Here is a 21,121-nt window from a genome sequence, read left to right as displayed (position 1 = left end):
ATTTATAATATATCCTATAATGCACAGGAGGTAAAACCAAAACCTGATTGGGGTGAGTCATTACCATTCCTTCAAAAGAAGTGTGTAGGGATCTAGATTAAGTTCTCATGTGGGGTGCCAGTGTAGTTAAATACTGGAGTCAGTGGAGCATTGGGCAATGCCATGCAAATGTGACCCAACACTGTACCTTGATCTCTCTAAGATCTTGGTCTCTCTAAGGATTCTTCATATTAGAGATGGATGTAAAAAAAGAAAATGAGCCAACAGTATTCCTGTTACTCCTTATACAGGAATTCTCCTCTATGACTAATTTAGGAACTATTTTACCTTTTCTCTTTAATGTGCTGAGACTTCATGAACTTCTGTCTCCAGCCTTTGTAAGAGCCATTCCTTTCATATTAATGACACATGAGGTCATCAGATTCCTGAACTCAAGAGGCATGGTGCTGGAATGCCACAGCATCCACCTCTGAGCCGGCAGATATGCAGAGCACGTTTGCCATGAGGCCAAATGACACAAGGCTAAATGACACGGTGGCAACGAGAGGTCTGCCGAGTTTGCAGATGCAAGTCAGATAAAGAGAACACATGAGCTGTCCCAGCCTGCATGGTTCAACCTTCCTGACAAAAGAATGCTTCATGTCATCCCATTAGTCCCTTCAAATGTTCTCTCATTTGAGTGAGTAGGGGTTAAATATGCACACCAAATTAAAGAAAGGCATTTATTAATGAAGGCAGATAGATAGAGGTGTGGATTTGACCCACTGACAAGGTTTTGTAGAGGTGACCTGATCTTCTGCTAGATCATTTCTCTGTAGGTGTAGTTCATGTAGGACATGTTGGTCGTGTCCTGCACTGAGCCAGCACAAGGACGTATACTGCCAGCATCTAGACACAAACCTCTGGAGCATATGCCTGACACACTGCCAGTATTGCTTAAAATTCATAATGTATGAGTCCAGGCAGAGTTGTAACCATGTTTCTGGTCAACTCTTTTTGCAAAATACACATTCTTAGAACTCTCTTGCATTAAAAAAAAAGTAGTTCTTTGTTTATAAAGTGCTAGTGCTGGTGATAAGACCAAAATTCAGAAATCATAGACTCAGTACATTTTCCTCGCGTGCTGTGTCCCCCCTCATATCAAAAGATTGTAAATCACAAAATTTGAGGCTATAATTGATTTTTTTTTCCCTTTAATCAGCAGTTTCTGGCCTTCAGGTTGTTCATGAGTGTCTTCATAACAATGGCAGTTTTAACAGTGCTTTAAAACAAGCTGTACCATAGCCTCTTGAATCCATGATGTCCAGTTTCATACAAATCTGTGTTTCGTGACTGAATTCTCTGTTGTCTAATAAGATTCATGTTCAAGGTGAAGTATTTCCCATGATTGTGCCTTTCTAAATATTTTCCTCATGTTAGATTCTCTGGTATCTAATAATGATCAAAATTAGATCCAGTCTCTCCCACTGTGAAAGGACTAATGGGGTCTCCAGCTGCATCCACCTGACAAACATCATTCATCCTCAGAAGAGCTGCCAAGGACAGAAACCCACAGTGGACCACAGTGTAGCCTCATTTGTTCAGCTTGTCGTTCAGGTGGCCAAAAGTTCATCTGCACAATTAAACAGTCAAGAGTTTTAAAACTGGTGCAACAGAATGTGTAAGTTTCCCTTACAGATGAAAGCAAGTCTTGTGAAAGTAACGTTTTCAAATTTGATGTGAACCATGCGATATTTATCTCTCTCAAGCCCTACTTTGAATATTTTTTCACAAGCTGCCACATCAAGAAGGACACACTTAAATGCAGCTGATGTGTTTGAGTGAGATAAGGTTTGCAGGATTTTCAATTTTTTTAATCTCATCAGCTGCTTCCTCTTTTTAGGATTGGAGGTTTCTTATACCATACCTAATTTAGCCCACAAGGAATGGTTCCCAAAGCATTCCCAATAGAATGATAAAGACTGTTCTTCCCCTGTGCACACAGATTACAATCTTTACAAGGTACATCATTATCCATCTGAATCCAAGGAAAAACTGTCATTTAAAGTAGAGCTCCATTCATTGAATCAGTTAAGAGAGGGCCCTGTACCAAAGGGTCATTGTGGATCCTGCCTTGCTCTGCTGCTGTATGATAAGGACCAGAGTACATTAAATCTCTTGTGACTCAGCTGCAGTCAGACTAAAATTTATTGCCTAGTTGCTGCTACAGCATATGGATTTGTCTTTCCCTGAGTACACAGATATGCAGTAAGTATGCACGGAGTCCTGTCGAGGGGAGCGAGCCTGTTGTTTTGCAACAGACTGTTGTGGCTGCTTCAGGGGCACCTGAAGCTTCCAGAAGGAAAAGGAATTAGCTGGGTACAGTGGAAATTTCTGCAAATGGGTCAAAGAGTAGTGCTGTTAAAAGCCAGAAAGCAGGTGCACACAATGTCGTTTTTGAGTGGACGAACGGTGTCAATAGGCAGTCAAACCAGAACAGCTCCATTGCTCATTAATTCTGTCTCTCGTTACACCATTTCCTGTTCATTAACTCCTTCCTGCATTTCCCCCCTCTCCGGAGCACGTTACTCAGACTCAATCATTGTCTCCAAAAGGGAAGGGTGTTGAAAGAAAAGGCCAGAACAAGACCCGCATTCCCCACTTCTCCCAAACTAGCTTTTCTGCTAGAAAGAAACCAAACAAGCATTTTACACTTCCTTGGAAAGATAAATGTAATTCAGGCTTAAGGAAGGTATGTGCCCTCCAGCCAGGATTTAACTTTGTGCTGCTTAGTCTGTCAAGAAAGCTTGTTTTGTTCTGAAAGGTCTGTCGTACCCACCTTCAAATCTCACCCATGCTCTAAATCTTTCAGGGAGAAATAAACACAAGAGTCTGGCTTTGTTTTAACTGGCCTTTGTAAGGAGGGCAATTTGTTTCTTCTTGCTTTTTTGTAAGTTTTGGTATATTTTAAGTGGGACTGCTATGCTTTTCTGAGTGTAGTGGCAGCTTGATGAACTGAACGGAGCCACACACAGATAAATTGTTCTCTGAGAAAGGCAGCAAATGGCTTCTGTTGATAGGTATCCATTGGCTTACCACGGTCCATGTTTCTCAGTGCTGGAGGCCACAGAAGTATCATGTCTGGTCTCAGGCCCTGTCCAGCATGGACAAGGGGCCAGAGAACCTTCTCCTTTGCCATTCTTCAGAATGAGTCAAGTACAGCAAGTCTCTGTAAGATACCAAAGCTCTGTGCATGGGTCTGTGGGCTGGAGAGCTCACATGCCTTGGCCACACAGCACCTTGTTTTTCTGGGAGGATAGGGAGCTGGCAGGGAATACAGTCTGCAACATAGTTTTTTCTATCCGTTGTATTCATAGGCACCAGCAATGGCAACATTTTGTTAATGATTTCATCGCACATATCCCACATGTTCTTAGGCTGTTGTGCCAGGCCTGGACCTTTCACACAGAAATGCTGCACATGGCTTTAGGATGGCTGGATACAGTTCTGCAACAAGGCACGGATTCAAATTAAACTCTCCATTAATGGCCCCTGTAACATGTGCCCATAGCTGTAAACACCTTGGTGTATGTGCAGAACCCTTTCATGTCAGCTTTGCAGGAATGGCCTCAAAGCCATGCAGAAGTGAAACAAGCAGCAAGGAGAAAAGGGATGCTGTTCACACATTCAAGGAGTTTCTTAGGAGAAGCCATGTTCTCAAATCTTTCCTGGCAGTTCACTTTCAGCTTTATTCCAGGTGGCCCCTGCCTGCCCAGTCCCGCACAGTTGAGTAGCTGTGGGGTGAGCACTGTGGTGAGGAACACCCCCAGCATTTTCATTCAGTGCTCACTTTCAAAATGTGCGGGGATGGATGGGGGTGAAGAACAAAACCGAAAAAGCTGACACGCGTTATTTAGGACATACAGACTTGATTATGGATCCTGAAGGTGCTATAAAACTGACGGATTACAGGTTCAGCATTTCTGGGATTTGAGCTGCCTGCCTTCCACTGTGCTTTCATTGTATGAGCTCCCCCTCGTTTCCTTGCTTTTTGCTGGAAGCACTGCACTGGAGCACAAGTGAAGTGAAGCAGGCCCTAACTAGACCCAACAGCTGCCTTTTGTTGCTGCTGTGGAAACAGCTGAAAGGGGGTAATATAATCGTTCGTCTGTGGCAGGTCAGCTGCATATCATAAGCACCTTTCTCAGATTCAGGGACCCGGAGGCAGCTCCTGTGGTGATGTAAATGCTAATTGGGCCCACAACAGGCTATTTTGTGCCCCATTTGACATACTAAGCACTTGTTCTGTCCCATGTGCATAAAGTTGACTGAACAGATATTCTTTGCCATCTTTATTACAGTCAGACTCATGTTTCATTCATGTGCAGGAGAGGTCTTTGTACTGGTTCCTGTAAGTGGAAGGAATGGTTTCTATACTTTCTGATATGTTTCTCATCTTCTGTGCAGCAAAACTTTTCTGTGTTATCAGTCAGCTCAGACTTGGAGTGTTCGCATTTGGGGTGCTGGATTTTTTCCTTTCCTTTCTTACATATAAGCAAGTTTTGAATGGTTGTTGGGGGTTGTTTTTACAAAAATCAAACGCACCTGGACTCACACCAGTTTTGTGTTTTTCTGTCTGAGATGATTTATTTAAAAGCAGGTTTGATGGAAAAATATAGAATAAGTCACAGAAGAAATCATAGGAAGAAAAATTCAATGGTTTATCATCGCAAATCTCAGATTATAATGGGCTGGGCACTATTTGAGTACTTACAGTGAGACTGGGGGTTGCTGTTCCTAGAAACGAACACAGGAGTGTGTAAATACTGAAACAAGCTGAGCAGCAAAATTAAAGAAGTGGTCTGGGAACAGTGTGCCTGAACTTTAGATGCTGATTTTAATGTGTTCTTGGCCACAACAGTTCGCTTATTTGAACTTCAGTTTTCCCCTATCAAGTCCACTCACTACCCTTTTAAAGTACTTTAAAGCCCCACCTCAGACAGGGTTGTAGCTAGTCAGAAACTGCATATACTGAGTCTCCAAAAATCCTTTGCAGCTCTTTTGAGATAGCATTTGTTCTGCTGAGGTGGAGTATTACAGTATTTCCCTGGCCAAATACTGTGTTGGATGTAGTCAGTCTGTATCAGAACACTGAATGAGAGATCACAGGAAGTGAGCATTCATTGGTTTGGCACAGGAGAGCACATAACATGCCAGCTGCAGGTATGGGTACAGTAGGAGGTGCATCAGGGAGATCTGTTATTGATCAGACATGGAAGGAGTGGCATTAAGTGTCTGCTTGGAAAAAAAAAATCAGGGAATAAATGTGAAAAACTAATTCAGAAACAAACAAACCAGAAAACCCCTGTTGCTACCTGTTTAAGTCCCTGTACTGGAAATCTTGAGTTACACTTCATTTACTCTGCATTTTTATTTCACAGGTTCAGGTTCAGCGGTCGTATTCTTGGCCTTGCTCTCATTCATCAGTACCTTCTTGATGCTTTCTTCACAAGGCCATTCTACAAAGCACTGCTAAGGCTGTGAGTATAACCGTGCAGAAACAGCGATCCCACCGTGAATCCTACAGAGACACAGACCCTCAGGGAGCTGCTTCGAGTGCATTGACCTTCAATTTCTTTCTGCTGTTGTTTTGTTGCTCTGCAGTAGAAAATCAACACATTTTAATTTTTCTTTGCTTTCTCCAAGAATTTGCCGTTCATAAATACTATGTTGAAAAAATAAATAAGTATGACATTTAGAAACACATCAGAAAGTACTGACACGTAATTCCAGAGTTTACTACTGATGGAAAGTTAAGAAGATTTTGCTAGGTGGAAGACTAAAAAACATCTTTGATGGAATGAAACAAAATAATAATGAAATAAGGACAGAGGTTGTATTAAGCAAAAATACATCATTTGCCATGCTCCACTGGTGGAGTAGCTTTTCATTCTAAAGCATAACTTGGGTTAATTAAGAATGTTAATGTAGATATAACCAATGAATGGTTTTTTTGGTCTTCTCCTGTTTTTTTATTTTAGTAAGCATAAGCTACCAATAATACATTATTTTCAGTCTGAATTTTTAAGGTTAATTTGTATTGACAATCAGTCCCTCTTTAATCAATAGACTGAAATAAGACAAGGTACATAAAATTTTTGCAACAATAAAAAAAGCCATAAATATTAACTCAAGACTGCAATTAAACGCTAAAGAGCAGAATAAAATGTAGCTGAAACAGGTTGTCAATTAAGATGATTCCAAATCAGCAAAGATACCTGTCTTAACAGTCCTTTAAGTCCTTTATCATGTTAGTCTTTGTTGGGTTTTTTTTAACTACTGTTATTTCTGGGGTACAAACACTCATATCTATATTGTACCTGATCTAGTCTGAAAATAGGCCAAAACCTAGGGTTATCCCTGCATCCTTATTGCCCCTTTAGGGAATTGGAAACCAGGCTGCTCATAACATCCACCTGTTCTTTCAGCAGACAAGGATGGCTCCTTTTTAGCAGAAATTTAGGCTGCCTGGCCTTCCCTGTGTCAGTCCTGTGTGCTTACCTGGCAGATGATAGGTAATGGAAGCAGCCAGGCACGGCATGGCGGGGCTGAAGGGACACGTGTACTGTGAAGTGCAGGACATCTTGAAGATCCACATAAAATCAAGCCCCAGGGGTGTCTTTTGACAGCAAATAATACAAGCAGCCAACAGATCTGGCCTTGAGCCCAGCTATGCAAAGCAAACAGTTGCAGAACTGTTTCAAGATGGTCTGTGAAACATGCTTTGATGTTAACAAAACTAAATGAACTTCAGTTTTATGTTGGATCTTGAGTAAATTTGTTCACATACTTAGTAGGAAATCATGCTGCCAGTAGTCACAGGGCCATATCTTTTTCTTGTCTTGCAATCAGGCCATGTGATTTAAGTGACTTAGAGTACCTGGATGAAGAGTTCCATCAGAGCTTGCAGTGGATGAAGGATAACAATATCACTGATATCCTGGATCTAACCTTCACAGTGAACGAGGAGGTATTTGGACAGGTGAGCATAGCTATGCAAAACATTTGAAAAGCAAATTTGAAGCTGACAAAGTTGAGCATGATGAACATCTTTCTGTCAGAACAGATCCTTTAGCCTTTCAATAACATTTTCTTCTCCTACCTTCTGTTTCTTTCAAGCCACCTGTTCCAAGGCAGATGTTTATTCTTAGGGTGTATAATATACAATACCAGCCCCTCTGCAGGCCTGTTGAGCCACACACTGATGAGCATGAGGAATTCTCTGGAGTGCAGCTTTTCTCTCCAGGGTGTAGTTCACACAGATGTGGCATTTGGTGAATGCAAGCAATGTAACTTAAAGCTGATGTGACTGAAAGGATGGGTTAGGAGGGAGAAAAAACATTTGACAGGTGGTGTAGGACCTGGCTACCCTTACCATCATTTTGTCTAATCTCTCCCTATTAGATTCTGTGTCTCTTACTTACCTTGCATCTACTTAACAAATTGGTCTGTACATCCATTTATTGTGCTTTCTACAGCTCAGTTCTCTGTAACCTGGCTGACCACTATAGCCTTAGGGAGAGTGCAACACTGGCTTAAGTGCAGTCTGGCAATCAGAGTAAGTGTCTCCTGTGGGATTCTTTGCCTTGCACTGAAGCCGTCATGCTCTTTGCTGTTGCAAACCATGCTGGATTGTAACTGTTTCTGGGAAGCCTTGAATGGAAATCAAAACAGTATTCAGACCATGATTAAGGATCTCCAAGGAGATACTGAAAACTAGAGGGGCTGAAGAACCAAGCTCACCAAGCAGTGCAGAAGCTCAGGGAATGGGTAAGGAGCAGACAGTGTCAAAAGGAGCAGAGAAATCAGGTGGAATATACAGAGAATGGCTCTCACCACTTGACAGTAAAGTTGCCTGGAGGGGTTTGCACAAAGCTAGGGTAGTTCTGTGAGCAATTGAAGAGTTAGACAAGTCTCTGAGGGGAGGAATTCCAGCCCTGCTCAGCTATGAGCTTGAAAATAACAGAAGGCAAACCAGGCTTCAGGCAGTATATTAAATACTGAATTTAGCCTGCATATAGCAAAAGGTTACAAAGGATGAGCAGAGTTACGGGTAGATAAAAAGGATGGGGCAGAAGAATTAAAGTAGGAAGCCTCTGTAGGAACAGTAACACTGTTTTTCCACAGTCTTAAATGCAGGATTTTTTCATGGACTTGGAACTGAGAGCTTGCATGACATTGAACTGACAGTGCAGTTATGGAAGATATGGCTACATAAGACTAATACACAAAGGCAGACAGACACATACAGACATATTCCCAAAGGCAGATGAGACAAGTTTGTATTTACAAGGGAGGACTACAAAGTTGAATAAGAACTGAGTTGCCCTGATGCATCTGCAGGTAACATTTGGCACGCTAGTTGCTTGTTACACTCTCCTCGAAGGAAAGAGAGCAGTTGCATAGGAGTCTGTTGTGGAAGATAAGAGATGGCTCCAAAGATAATAGAAAAAGATCACTCTGTTGTAGATACTGTGGTATGAAAGCAAAAGAACACTAAAAGCCAGATTTTGATGCTGTTGTCTAGTCCTTTATTTCCTATGGACTGGACACTGACCTTGCTAGAACTAGTGATGGTGGGTAAGGTTGGTTCTCACTGTGAATTACAACCGTCAGAATCCAAGCGTCCTAAGTGAAAGTCAGATTTTCCTCTTCAAACTTGCCAAGTGCTGACAGCAAAATAACAAAGAAATTGCAGTCACATTTTATGCTCACAGATGGATCCTAGTTGGAAATTCTTCCAAGCCAAGAGTATCTGACCACTTAAATGCCATCTGAGTAAGTACTTTACTTAGTACACGTGCAAGTGTATATCACAGTGGGAGCTCTGCTAATACAGGGAAACTGGATTTCAAGGGCTGGGTAAAGGAAAAAATAAATATACCGACTCCTTGAGAAGCTGTATAGTAGATGGTTACAGCCCTTTTGTCCTGCTTCCACAATCACTTTATTATGGACCAGTCACTGCTGCTTTCATATTTTCTTTCTTGTCTTATCTCTGATGTTTATTGAACTTCTAAGGCTTTCAGGCTAAATCCTCGTTCTTGGTACTTTCTTAAGTAGAATTTACTCCAGGTCAATTCCAGCCTTCTTGCATACTGGAACGCGGAGCACTCCTGTAGCAGCAGTGATACAACATCAAATCAAGCATTACACATTTTTACTGGTTGGGATTGAATAACAATTTGAGAATTTCACTTATAAGATGGAGACATGTCAGTTGGTCGTGACCTAAAGTGCTTTCTCGTGCTTTTACCCGATAGAAAGTGTTCAAGTGTTCTTCCAGGCCTTACTCTGAGCTCTCTTTGTGGATACAGCATGTCTCTGAGCCGTGGCAATTGTTCCTATCAGGTAAAAGGAATGAGCTAGATAGGTTGAAATGTCTCCTTGCTACTCTGAAGCTTGATTCTGGATTGTAGCTCACAGTTGTGGCTAATGCCCCTAAGAACAAAAACCTCAAAAGAGAGATACGTTGCTATTAATTGCTAGTCTCCAGTCATAGATAGCTAATAGTATTTGAATTTATATGGATAATGAGAAGTTGAAAAAATTAATGGTTTTCTAGGTGTTTGTGGGAAGTCTTGCAGGAGATTGTGAACATCTGGACTTCTGGTCATGCTTAAAGCTAGACAACATTTAGTCTCTGGTTTGGCAGATATATGTTAATGGCTCACAGACTTGAAGAATACAGCATGGTAGCAGGGACAGAGCCTTACTTTCTGGACAGTGCAGCATTGCTTGTATAATAGTGATGCAATGATTTATGTTTGGGAATTTAACCTGAACCAGCTAAGAATTCCTAACTCCTTCCATCCAGCTTTACTTGTTCTTGCTGTTTCTCAACAAAGCTACAGATTAGATGACTCAGTCAATGTTTCTTAATTAATAATATTGCAATAGGTCCCTCAAGTAAGGTGACCTAAATACTGCCTATGCTGTGTGCTGTCTGTTGAGCTAATAAATAGATAATAGTAATGAATATGTATTCATACAGTTCATTTACTGTGAACTGTATTCATTACTGTGAACCACTGTCTGTGGTGGACATCATTGTTATAGCAGCAGAAAACTGAAGAGGAGAGCAACATATTCCTCCTTTTAAATCCACTAAATTGAATAAAAAACATTACAATGAAAATACAATTTTCTGTCACATGGGAGGAGGAGTATGTGCTTACTGGGTAGGATCCAGAGTGATTCCTTAAATCACTTCTCAATCTCAAGCCTTAGTAACTCAAGCCAACTAAATTAACTATTAAAATGCAAAGAAATGCTGCAGCTCTTGCTTAAAATAAGGAAAGGTTATTTACAATACAAACTCTTCTCAGGTTTGAATGGCTGGTACAAAATTCCAGATCCCACAGTGACTATTTATCTGTGCAAGGTCTTGTTTTGGGTAGTGGATTGGGAGTATTCATTTTATGATACTTTCTTTAGCTGTTGGCATTTCTGAGTAAACACTTTTACTAGCACTTGGGGAAGGGTAACACTTCTTGCCTAAGAGACAAGTAGATATCCCTTCCAGTTGGCAAAGCAGTCTGCCTATTCCAATCCTGTGATTGCCTCTCCATCCTGTTGTTTCCTGTGCTGTTGCATGGATGATCTCATGTTTGGAACACAACGGGATCCATACAATGCTACACCACTGTTCATCTTTGTTCTGTAGGTGACAGAGAGAGAGTTGAAATCTGGAGGGGCAAATACAGCGGTGACAGAAAAGAACAAGAAGGAGTACATCGAGAGAATGGTTAAGTGGCGAGTGGAACGAGGAGTGGTCCAGCAAACAGAGGCCCTGGTCCGTGGCTTCTACGAAGTAAGTAACAAAGTGATGCTTCCACAGTCATCCCTCCTTCATCTGAATGAGAGTAGCACCCTGGTTAAATTGTGCTTCGTCATTACCCTAGAGAATTGCTACACCGACACAACTACACAATTGCTACACAAACAGCAAGGAACTGGAGTTCTTGGATCTCTACAGAGAAAGTTCTTGGATCTCTACAGAGAAAGACCTTGGATATGGCATGCTTAGGATTAAAGGAGAAAGAAAAGAAATGTGTCTTCTGAATATGATAAAGCATTATTTATGATCAAGAGTTAAGAATGACACTGCTTTCCATTCACACAATAAGAGAAGTAGGCATTTAAAAATTTTGTTCTACCATGTTGTGATTTTAGGTTTGGGTTAGGGGTCTCTGAGAAAGATTGTGAAGAATTGTACACTTTGATGAAAAGCTGATGAAACACACTGTGTCTTCAGGGATTCATTCCAGTAAAGTCAGTCCGTGGGTGCAATCCAACCTGTTCTCTTGCTGCTGGTATTCCTGGATACTCCATTGTTGTCCCTGGATTTTGCAAGCTATCTTTGCTGAAGACCTGGATCTGGGAACATCTTTCTGGCAGAGCTGTTTCAAGGACCGGGTGAAAACCTGTGGCTTTGCTGACCAATCCATGTAGTCACCTGTTCTGTCCCCTCCCTAATCATACATAAACATGTGAATGCAAACATTCAAACTTTGTCAGAAAAAAGAGCTGGCCCCCAGAACCATAGGTTTATAGGACTTTGCTTCATTTCCAGTCTGAACTGTGCTCACAAGTGGTTTTTGTTCCAGGTTGTAGACTCCAGGCTTGTCTCTGTTTTTGATGCCAGAGAACTGGAGCTAGTTATAGCTGGCACTGCAGAAATAGATCTCAATGACTGGAGAAACAACACAGAATATCGTGGAGGTAAACTGCCTGCTCATGTTTACTATTGTCTTGACTGTTTCAATCTAAAACATGGAAGTCTTGCTCCATGTTTTCCTTCTGTCCTTCCTGAGGCAAATGCCCTATTTTGTCCTGGAAATTACTATGAAGAATAACTCCTGAAATAAAAAAGTAAGATCTCAGGTTTGGATCAACAGGTATTGTGGTGTTATACTACTGAAATTGCTTCTGCTATTTTTGTCCAGATTTTATCTATTCAATTCCTGCAGCCTTAGCAGGGGTTTCGACTGTTAAGGACTGAAAAGGATTTGCACAATTAGATCTAAAAATTACAAGTCATCTAAGATGACTGACTGAACTCTGGGCATCACAGAAAGTAGATCCACAAGACCTCCTGGCTTCAGCAGGGAGCTGAAATCAGGAGCTGAATTTCACAGTTCCCAAATACATTTCGACAACATACAGATCTTGCATAACTGTCCCCTCACCCTAAACTATGTCAAGTTGGATTTTTTTTCTTTTGTCTAATGTTTGGTCTGGTTTTTCTTTAACCAATGATTTATCCAGGCTGTCTTGGATGATGGAAAAATGTGAAATCCACCAGTTCTGCACCACAAGTGGAAAGTTCCTGAGTTTCACATATCCTCCCCTGAAATACAAGGTTTCAATCTCTGCTGGTCACTGCCCAGCCTTTGGGTTACCTTGAAATACGCAGCTTACCACAAGGACAGCTGGTCCCCAATGTTATTTTCCTCCTACATTTTTCTATTTAACTTTTGAAACTGATTCAGCCTGGTATATGCTGGCTCTCACAGGCACAAACCAAGGCTCAGAGCCCGTCAGGTGGGAAGCTTGCCAGGGAAGGGCTTGTGGCAGCAAACTCCTCTCCATATGTTGAACACTATTGCAGTCCAAAAGAGAATTTACTTGTGAACCAGAAATTATTAGGATGTTAAGACTCACACTGTATGGCATATTGCTGTTGCTCTTAATATCTCATGCATGCAACCCCAGTTCTTGCCAAGATATTTGTGAGAGACCAGTGAATCTCTAATACATATTTGAGTTTCAGGGTCTGAAATGAGTTAGTGATATTATTGTATCTACAGCCGGGACAAAATGGAAGCTGGGACCTACTGCTAATGAAGAACAAAACATATTGTTAGGCCAGAATCTTTCCAGTAGGAGATCTACTGCCCCATGCTAATGGGAACTTTCTTCAGTGTTGGTCTTCCCAGTTAGGAGGGAGTGATTTTTATTTCTCCTGCTTGCTGTAGGCTACCATGATGGACACATAGTGATACGGTGGTTCTGGGCAGCTGTGGAGAGGTTTAACAACGAGCAGAGGCTGCGATTGTTGCAGTTCGTCACAGGAACGTCGAGTGTGCCGTACGAGGGTTTTGCCGCTCTCCGAGGGAGCAACGGCCTGCGGCGCTTCTGTATAGAGAAATGGGGGAAAATAACCTCCCTCCCAAGGTATGTCCCAATCAGGACTTTGTACCAGAATTGCTGTTAGAAACATAGGCCTGGTACTTCATTGCATCTCTCTGTCAGTTTATAAATACAGTAAGGAGACCTAAAAAAAGACAAAACAAAGCAAGAAACAATTATCAGTTTGTTGTTCTGTAATTGCATTTAGAGAAAAGTGTTCTCTTTTGCTGCCTTTTTGATTTGCAGTCTCAATTCAAACTACTTGTAATCTTTGGAAATGGTTAAGCTTAAGATTTCCATAGGTTGAAACTTAGTTTTCTTATTTTGATTCTAGAACAGATTCAGATCAACAGGAGCCTGTCAGCTGATTCTGTTTCCTTTACTTCCAAAATGATAGAAAAAATACTTGTGAATTTACGGAGACATGAAAGCCAAAATCTGTTTCTGAGTTTTGGCTAGAGACCTGAGTGTAATCCCTTCATTTACTTAGTCTGATGGTTCCTTTTTTTGTAATGGAGAAGCTTAGGGACAAATCTTCAGACCATGTGGTGATAATATCCAATTTGTTGCATCTAGTTCAGTGAGCCAGCTTGGAGCAAATGAGCTATAATGTCATACAGAATCAACAGACTTGGCAGTGATTCCCAAAGGAGGGGTCGTCTTCCTTTTCAGAACAAAGGGGCAGGAGCACAAAGGGGTGGACTTGCCTCAGGCCACCCAAGAGAGCCCTGGCACAGCCAGTGATGATTTCAGCTTTGAGTTCTGCTTTACCACTTTATGGGTGACCAGCACTCATCACTCCTTACTGAAGTGCATCACCTTTTCTTGAATATCCTGACAATGAGGCTCTGCTGCATTGGGATTACAGAGCATTTCATTGCCTCTGAGATACTTATGCTACAGTGGCCCTATTACATCCTATTTGCCCTCAAAGGATGCCTTCTTCTTGCTCTTATCATTGGCTTTCAGCTGCTCTCCAAAGGAGGCCACTTTTATGGCACAGAGCAAAAATTTCATCTCATAGAGTTCGCAAATATAGTCAGACAATCAATTAACAAAGGGTCTGGTCCAGTTTTCTCATTACTTGCTCTCCATGTTGTTTACCTGTGGAGGAAGCCCAGTCCTCTGACAGGCCTCCTTCCTGGAGATCTGCCCCCTAAGATAAGACAAAACTGCTCAGTCATGGTGACTAAGCTGTGGACCCCATCCTGCTTCAGGACCCCATGTTATCTTCCTGTTAACTATTGGTCATTTTATCCCAGTCTCAGACCATAGGCCCTTTTCCCAATTCTTCCCTTCCCTATAAAAACCCCGGCTTTTGCCCAGATCAGGGGTAGATCGTCACTGGCCTCCTTTGCTGAAGCCTGCAATAAAGAACTCCTGTGGAATGCCACACAGTCTCCCCTCTCTTGTCTATGTGTTGGCTGGAGTAACCCATGAACGGAGCTGGCTGGGCTGATCACAGTTGATCACAAGAGCAGAAATCACTTCTAAAACAGCTGATCACTTGAAGACTCTGGCCATGCTCCTAAGCGTTACCCCTGTCTGGAAACTGCCTGAAACTCCCCGGACAGCTGCTCCTTCTCGGGATGTCTATCCAGGATTGTTGCTGGCAGAGCTGGGGGTCGGATGGACCCCCAGACCCAGCTGCAACATTTACCCAGAAACATACCAAAGACATGGACTTGAGCAAACATCTGGAGTTCTCTGGAGAGAAAAGGCCAAATCTGGTCACTCTCTCAGTCCAAGCCTGCTCAAGGCCATGTTTATGCAGTGGAAGATGCAGTAACTGGAGCCAAGGCACTGCATCAGAAGGCATTCAGAGCTGACATTTTATGTGGACTCCCTCTAAGGTCAGGAAATGGGAGTAAGTGTTTTCAAGTAACAGTTCATTTCACCTGAACACAGACTTCTGAAATAGCTCAGCTGAGTCACAGCTGGTACATTTTGGTTTGTGTCCGTCTACCATAAGCACTCTATGGAGATTGTATGGAGAGCTAGATGTGGGCACTGAGATTTGAAACCAGATGAAAACATGTAAGGTCAGTGAGATGACTCATGCCCTCTGAGCTTCAGCCAGCAATGTGGTAAGAAAACCTGAGAGCAACAGTTTCGTATTTGTAGTTCAGATCCTCCTTTTGCAGTATATATGTACAGTCAGGTTCTGTGTTAAGGGTTTCAGAGCTTACCGAGGGCATTCCTCCTTGCACAAAGTCAGCAACCATCAGTCACAAACTCTGCAGCACTTCTGCAGAGCTCTCTTTGCATTCCTTCTGGGGTGCAAGGGAGTGAGAGGGGAGGGTGGACCTTGGTGCATGCACAGAAAATGCCCTGGGCTGACCCGTCAAGTTCTGAAAAGGTAATTGGCCCCTTTCTGCTCTGTTTAACTTTCTTTGTGAACCTAGGCATTACTTCTGACTCAGATTCAGTTAGCCTCAATATTTTATGTTTGTGTGCTGATCTCTGAATGGGTTGCTCTCCCTGAAAGAGGCCTCCTTTCCAGGTGAAAGTTGGTAGCACTTGTTAGAAGTCTTAGAGTTCTGCATTCATTTTAGCCAGGGGAAAAAGAAACAAAACTTGCTCATGGGGAATAAACACAGCTTGCTCACCATGAATTATTGCCTGCATTTTTATAAAATTATGGGGTGCTGCCAAGTCTACACAGTGCTAAGAAATGCGTAAAACACACAGGCTAAACCTGGAGGTTCCCTAAATCCTTAGTTAAGCAACTAAATGAGTGTTATTTAAGACTTGTTTTTAAATACCTGGTTATGGTTTGCCCATGTTTATTTAGATATATTTATGTACTTTAGACTCACAGGCTAAAAAAAAGTCATATGTCATATCCTGTCAGCATTTTAGCCCTGCGACATGATAACTAACTTCACCATAAACCACAACAAATTCCCTTTTCACTTTAACTGCTGTACTAAATGTTGAGAACTTTTTGCTCTATCAGCAGAGTCCATGATTATTTCTCTGTTCCCTTACTTCTGCTCCAGATAGTTGAAGTAGTTAGGCAAATCTCCCATATATACTGTCCTTGCACTTTGGCAATGGAGCATGCAACTACCATTTGCTTATAGTGAGCAGAGATGTGCTAACACCTAAACTAGATAGGCTAGTACTGTTTGCACTTGCAACAGCAACATGGCAAGCCCAGGAAAAAAAGGCATGGTGTAAAATTCTAAAATGAAATGCTTTTCGAAGAATAACCATAATACATGACACTTAAAGTGTTTCTTGAAGGCACTGAGGACAAGCAAGATGTTTTTAGGAAGGTTGAACATCCAGTAACTTCATTCTAAATTGGTGGATTTGTTCATTAGTACCAGTTCCCTGCATGAACAGGGTAATTGTGGTGTAATATGTTCATCTAAGACAAAGAAGAGTAAGATTACACCAGTATTTTATTTCTGGAGTATGCACATGTGCCAGACACATTATCCTTATCTATATTTACTTTCAAGATCACCTAAGTTAGAAAGCTGAGGCACCATACAGCACAGAGATGCTGCTCTAATCCCAGATCTCCAGACAATGACCATAAAGCAGGTTCCAAAGAGGCTGCCCACTTTGCAGATCTGTCAGTGTAAATCTGCATCATGGGTTCTTCCAAGCTGGTGTAACTTGTCATAGAAAATAACAGGTTCAATCACTTGTTCATCAAGGTTGAGTTTTACTCTTCTTATATAAATTGCAAATCTTTGCCCCAAAATGAGGACGTTGCACCTTTAACTGGTTGCCTGAGTAGAGGTGGTTGGAGAATTCTTGCAGCTATAGCCTCTTCTAAAGCAGGAATCCTCTCTTCACCTCTTCTGGGTCACGTAGGTTTGTAAATGGAATCAGTTTTACTAGTAGTTCTGCAAGAATGGATTCTTGTTCCCCACCAAACATTAATGAAAAGGCACTGGTTTTCTAGCTGGAATAGCATAGCTTCATTTGGTACCATGGGAGAAGAATTCCTGGCCCAAAACAGACCTGTGCTAGGAGCTAACAGTGTTTTCTGCTATAGCTGAAGGAGGCAACAGTTCAGTCTTCCTAAATCCTCAGTTGGCAAAAGTGTTCAGTGCCTACAAATGCCACTGTCCCACCTTGTGGTTGCATTCCTCACCTGGCAAAAACTCCTGCCAGCTCCAAGATTATTTGGTCTGTTTGAGTACCAAGTAAGTAAGGACCTCAGTATGTATCCCAGGGATTCAAATAATCACATTTGACGCAATGAGGTCGCTTTTCTCAACGGTGCTGAGCTGCAACTACCCTTTCATCAGAAGAGATTTTCATTCAGCAGTGTAGTGTGTGTTATGTATGATACAGATTACTAGTGCTAGTAAATATCTGATCTTTTATAAGAGAATTCTGTTCCTCTCTATTGGATGATCAAGTATTTAATCACCACAGAATCCCATATTATAATTTAAAAAAAGATTGTGTGTGACTACAAAGAATTTTATTCTCATAATTTCCTTCTTTGACAATGGGCTAAGTGCATGGGCTTTGCTGTCTCTTACCTTTCCTTATATCCCATCCATCTTCTTTTTCCTCTTTTTTTCAAATATAACAGCAATATCAGCTACAAATCTACATTCATCTATTATGCACTGATTCCTTGACAGCATATAAGTGTTCCTTCTTACAGACAAGAGGAACAAAAGCTCCTACTTGTGGGTTCTGAGATTGATAAAAAGGGGTTTGTGGGTTCATTTAACAAAAGCAAGGTGAAAAGGAGAACTGTCCGGTTTCTGCCTGACAGGCATGATTATGTTAGTATGTAACCCTTACTTTAGTAGATAGTTTCAAGCTATAATTAAGATTGGATAGGGTTGTGTGCCCACTTTTACTGCCTTTGGACTCTCATCTTTATGGGGAATAAAGGAAGTGACAAAGAAAGGAAGAATGCAAAAATCTTAAAAGCTTATACTCATAATTTTTAGAAAGAATTCTTAGAAGAAAAGAAATAGCATAGCACTGTGACCAATGAGCAAGATTAAAGGTTCAAGCCCACCAGAACTATATTAAGCAATAAAGACAGACTGCCAGGAAGAATGAAATTTTAAGTGGTCCATTTACTGCTTAACTTACTGCAGGATGAGGGCATACGAGGGTCAGAGTTGGTTTACATTACTTTATCTTGCATTTTCTTCTGGAGAAGCCAGAATCCTTCCCATAAAAGCTCTTGCCAATGTAATTCTTATTCCAGGCCTCACATTCCCTGAACACCCTCTCAAATGTCAGCAGGCTTATATAGTAGGAGGCTTAAATCAAGGGAAGAAATATTCTCTTTGCTGTGACTACTTCTTGCACTACTGATGTAATGTTTTCACCCCAATATGTGTGGCAAGTGTTCCCTGGATTATGCTTATTGTAGTCACTCTCACTGGGACCAGTAGTAGGAGGCCAACATAATTCAGGAGGAATTGACCCCTTTGGAGGATGGAGCACAGTTAGACAACAGTGGGCATTATGGAAAGTCATTGACTCTTAATTTCCCTGTGTACTGCAGTATCACAGAATATATGATGAAAACCAGAAAGTTTTGTACGTAAGTATCTTCATGTAAGATTGAGTGGGCTTCACAGGCATCACTGGAGTTGCAGTAGATCCACATTTGTTTCACAGACCAGAATATGAACCCAGATTTTGCCTTTAGCAATGTTTTATGTTTTGCACTGTAAGTAGGTGGAAGTGTAAACTGTACCTGGATAGCACTCCTGAAATGCTGCTTTCGTTTCAAATTTGATGACCTTTCTTTGAAGTGCAAGGATTTTTTTTCTGTGAAATTCTTGAGTTGGAGAATACAAGAGTCTTGCTTAGCAAAATGCTTCAGTGTTTCTAGACACATTAACATGCTTTCCTTTATTTGCTCCCCACAATAAATTCCTTGAGACCTTCTATAGAAGAGCCCACATCTGTAAACCTCATAGTAAGAAAAGAAACTGATCTTTTTTCTGAGCTTGACTAGGTCAAGGATGACTAAAAGTCAACAGCATTGCAAGGTTGTTTCATAACCAGTGAGAAATCAGATGGATAATGATCAGTCAAGATAAATGTTTGCAAGAAAGTAAATACCAGAGTCAGTGGCTGTGGATAGGTCTGTATCACACAATAGGATGCACAACAGTAATGTCTGAGATGCTGTTGTCTCAAACAGTTAAATGTGCCACAGCTGAGTACCGTACAGAGGTCTGGTTCTGCAAAACTACCTTTGAAAAATTCACACCTGAGCCACCATGGCTGTGCTCCTCAAGACTGGTGTCTCTGCATGGGGCTTGCCTGTGATAAACATGTTCTGAATGGACTACAAGAATCCTTCTGTTAATTAACTCCCAGTGGTTGATACATATTGCCAATGGATTGTAGAAACAACTTACATTGCCAAAGATTGTTGAGATAAACAGTAAACAGTGCAGGGCTACTCATGGGTAATACACATGAGCTGCCATGTTTAATTTCAAGAGATGAATTAAATAATGGCTTTATTAATGTTCCTTTTTTCAATAATTCAAGCATTCCTGCTCATTTCCACAAATTCTGTGTTTATTTGTATTCTCTTCAGAGACTAACCAGCTAACAGATCTTCATTTAGAAGGAGAAAAAGGATGGTAAAAGCTCTCCTAATTGAAATTCTGTAGTGCAGTGAAGATTACGTGCCTCTGGCTATTTCAGTTGCCTGATTGCTTTTAATGATTCACCGCTGGTGCTTGATAAAACTCTACCTCTGAATCTACAAGTCTCAGGCCAGCCTATCTACTAGCATTATGTCTTTCCCACTTTGTAGGTGGCCTAAGAGATGACTAGCGTGGCTTCATTTCATTTTCTCCAAGATAGCTCTGCTGCTTCAGTGTAAGAGAAATAGCATTGTGTTAAAGTTTGAGATAGAAGAGCTAGAAGTAAAACAACTCCATGGCTTCTAAAAATACTAGGGGCCAGAAGCTCAGGCATTGTTAGCCATTGAGGCTACATTTCCTTCTGTGAAATTTTGTCAATTCACATTTATCCCAGTGAGCAAGAGGAAATAGAAATATTGTTATCATCATGTAAAACTCTAAGCTAACTAAAAAAAAACTGAAACAATTTTACTGAAAATGTGCCTCACCCACATCCATTTGTTGAATGAGCTGTGCAGTTTCTCAGTCAGTTGAAGCGGCTGAACTGTTGGGGAAGGGACTGTTTCTTTACTCCACATTTGTATAGCACCTCCCACAGTGAAGTGCTGTCTGCCTCTGGGTCTAATTGCTGCTGCCAGAAAAGCTGCAACAAGGTGAAGGCAGCATGGAACCCATTCCATGGCTTCTTTAGAAGGTGCTCCAAGTGTAAATATAATGGCAGGTAAATATAACAGTAAAACTGGGGAAAGAGATGGTCATCAAGTTTGCAGCTTGCTCTGCACAGAATATTTTGCTTTTGTCTTGGGTACTACAAATAAATAGCATTTAAAGGCCAGACTTGAGGCAGATGGCAAACAGCTGACTTGCAGGAATATTTTCAGCAGCCTTCCTTCCTCAGTTAGCAGATTCCTGAATGGTCTTTTAGCAGTCAGGCCTGCCTCACTGCAAACACATGCTGAGCCCATTCTGTCACTATAGTCCATCACATTGTGTTTGTCCACTAGTGCAAAACTTACTGGCAGCTCATGTTGGATGTACAGATGAATGCAATTTTTTAAAAAAATCTTGAAGCAACCAAAATTATAGTAATGAACTTCTTTATCAGGCCCTAAACCCCAGCTCCTCGGTGATCTCCAGCATTTTTCTCCATCAAGATCCGTACAAGATCCCTGCAACATCTGAAGCAGGAATATCAGATGTTATGTTCATACTTAGCTTGTGTCTTCTATATAAAGTATTTGTGTGTATGTGCACATTCATTTCAGTACCTCATATTTAGGTAGAATTCAAAAGTTTTACTTGGAGTGAACTTGAATGTGTTGAGTCTCAGTAGAAACTAG

General features: G+C 41.3%; 1 protein-coding gene across 1 annotated transcript in view; it reads left to right on the top strand.

The window, feature by feature from the left end:
- The window catches only part of HECW1 (HECT, C2 and WW domain containing E3 ubiquitin protein ligase 1), a 247,895-nt gene that overhangs the window by 226,223 nt on the left and 551 nt on the right, over window positions 1-21,121 (top strand). The window contains exons 23-27 of the mRNA XM_058831790.1: window positions 5,421-5,519; window positions 6,892-7,021; window positions 10,706-10,852; window positions 11,649-11,763; window positions 13,020-13,218. Coding sequence (XP_058687773.1) covers window positions 5,421-5,519; window positions 6,892-7,021; window positions 10,706-10,852; window positions 11,649-11,763; window positions 13,020-13,218 — 690 coding nt within the window. The remainder of the gene's footprint in view (window positions 1-5,420; window positions 5,520-6,891; window positions 7,022-10,705; window positions 10,853-11,648; window positions 11,764-13,019; window positions 13,219-21,121) is intronic.

This window comes from Poecile atricapillus, chromosome 2 (assembly GCF_030490865.1).
Source record: "Poecile atricapillus isolate bPoeAtr1 chromosome 2, bPoeAtr1.hap1, whole genome shotgun sequence".
NCBI lineage: Eukaryota > Metazoa > Chordata > Aves > Passeriformes > Paridae > Poecile > Poecile atricapillus.
The sequence above is the reverse complement of the archived record's forward strand: the minus strand, read 5'-3'. Positions and strand labels throughout refer to the sequence as shown.